Source organism: Cenococcum geophilum (genome assembly GCF_001692895.1).
Source record: "Cenococcum geophilum 1.58 unplaced genomic scaffold K441scaffold_50, whole genome shotgun sequence".
In the NCBI taxonomy this organism is placed as follows: domain Eukaryota; kingdom Fungi; phylum Ascomycota; class Dothideomycetes; order Gloniales; family Gloniaceae; genus Cenococcum; species Cenococcum geophilum.
The window spans coordinates 667103-669144 of NW_027137608.1; the positions used below are offsets into that span (position 1 = coordinate 667103).

The 2042-nt window shown below is 32.4% G+C and overlaps 1 protein-coding gene across 1 annotated transcript; it reads right to left on the minus strand.

The window, feature by feature from the left end:
• Positions 1–892: 892 nt before the first annotated feature.
• On the minus strand, positions 893–1258 carry K441DRAFT_580940 (uncharacterized protein; the record flags this gene model as incomplete). The annotated part of the gene is made up of 1 exon (XM_067644395.1): positions 893–1258. A coding segment is annotated over one exon (366 nt), but the record flags the coding sequence as incomplete, so codon positions are not given.
• Between the last annotated feature and the right edge of the window lie 784 nt (positions 1259–2042).

Genomic DNA, 2042 nt, shown 5'->3' on the forward strand with positions numbered 1-2042 from the left:
CTCGTTATATCTAAGTGTAAGATATATTTTGCTCTATATAGCTATATTAAATACAGTAATCCTATTTGTTATAAGAAATATAATACCTTAGAAATACTCTATCTATTACAGGAAGACGGATACTAGGCTATTACGTCGGATATTATTTAAAGTTCTTTTTATAAGAAAGACATCGGCCTCGTCTAAAAGAAGGATAGCGCTCTAGTAGTAAACGTTTTTAACTATTAGAGCTAGGTTTTATTCTAAATAGGCTGGATCCATATTAAGGTCTCCTATATAAGCCTTCTTATAGTTAGACTAGTATATAAATATACTTATAAAGGGGAATAAACTACATAGAGGGGTCTCCTCTAAGATTTGGCAAGTGCTTTAGCTATTAATGTCTTTCCTACCCTAGGTGGGCCACTAAAACGGTTAGCCTTTAAAACAGCTAATGCCTTGCTAGAAAACTTACTATAGTAAAAAAACTAGGCCTTTCCCCTTTCCTTTAATTATATTATTAAACTTTAATTTCCTAGACCTAGACTGGTAGCTCTTTATAAATCCTTAAAGCACTATTTTCTTATCCTCCTTAATTGCGAGTGACTTAAATGCTAAGGCATTCTATTTAATGTCCTTAATATTAGCGACGGCAAATTCACCTATTAGTGCTTACATTAGTATATATAATTTACTAGCTCTAGAAAAAGAGTACGTAGAAAGCCTAACCCTATTTTTTGTCTTCCAAACTAAAGACTAGGGCTGTTAGTGGATATATTAGGTGCTTATTGTCTCCTGTCTTCTTAGGAACTAAACTCTAATTCTTTATATCACCTTGCCAATTAGTCCCTTAATTAATTACGTTTATTCCGTACATATCTATAGCAATTAGCTACTTACTATAGTTAGGATTTTAATAATAAAATGCTATCGCGTCTACTATAATACGGCCGCTTATAGAAAATCTTAACGGACTATCTTTGGTCCAGAAAAACGCGATCCCTTTATATTTACGGTAGTTAATGCCTCTTAAAGATATAAACTTCTGGCCATTTCTAATAAGATTCTGCTTTATCTCGGCTTGTCTCTTATAATGCTCTAGCGGAAATACCTTAAGAGATATAATTTTTATAGTTAAACGGAATTTTAGAATAGAGAGGGTGGTCTTTACCTTGCTAAACGCCTTCCCGTTATAGCCGAAATAGTAATAGTTAAGTTCGAAGCTCTTTTTGCTAAAAAGTAAGGTTTTAAAGTTGTTTGAATTATATATAAGGCATTTTAGTTAATCCAAGCCTTCGCAAATTATAAGGATATACGTATTTGGTTTAAATAAGGCCTAAAGGAGATTGAAGTTAATTTTACTATAGTCTATAAGCGGCAGGAGACTATTAGTTATAGGCGCGAAATGATCTTTAAGGAATTTTAATAACCCCTAAAGGTGCCTAGCGCTAATTAAGTTAGGAGAAAGACTTTCTTAGTATATTTTTAATTAGGGTAGAAAATTAAATATAATATTTATAGGAATCTAGAAGTTAAATTAGAATAAGCTATATCTACAAAAAGGTCCACTTACTATAGGCTTATCTTCCCAAAGGGAGATAGCTTATACGCCGTTTAGCACCACTTATAAGGCGTCTCTTACTTCTCCTAAATTTATGCTTAGGTATGTGCTATAGTCTTTCTTGTCCTTTTCTAGCTTAAAGTTAATATTTAAGTTAATATGTTTAAAGGCACCTAAGAGATAGACTAAATTTCTTTTAAAGGACATAAATATACTAATTATATATATTACGCTTACTTAACGTATCTGGCGAAGTCTCTATAGTCTTATACTGGCAGTTTTGTTTATCCTAGCTGTAGTAGATGCTATATTAGCGTATTTCTAAGTGTATCTTAGGAATTTCGCGAGCATATATCTTATTTAATATCTTAACTTCAATCTTGGAACCTCTTACTTTAGGTATCTCTTTAACCCCTAAACTTGTAGGGGAAGGAGGAGGTAGAGGTAGGTGTAGAGAAAGTAGATAAGGTTGGATTGTTTAGACTATCTTTAATAAGACTGC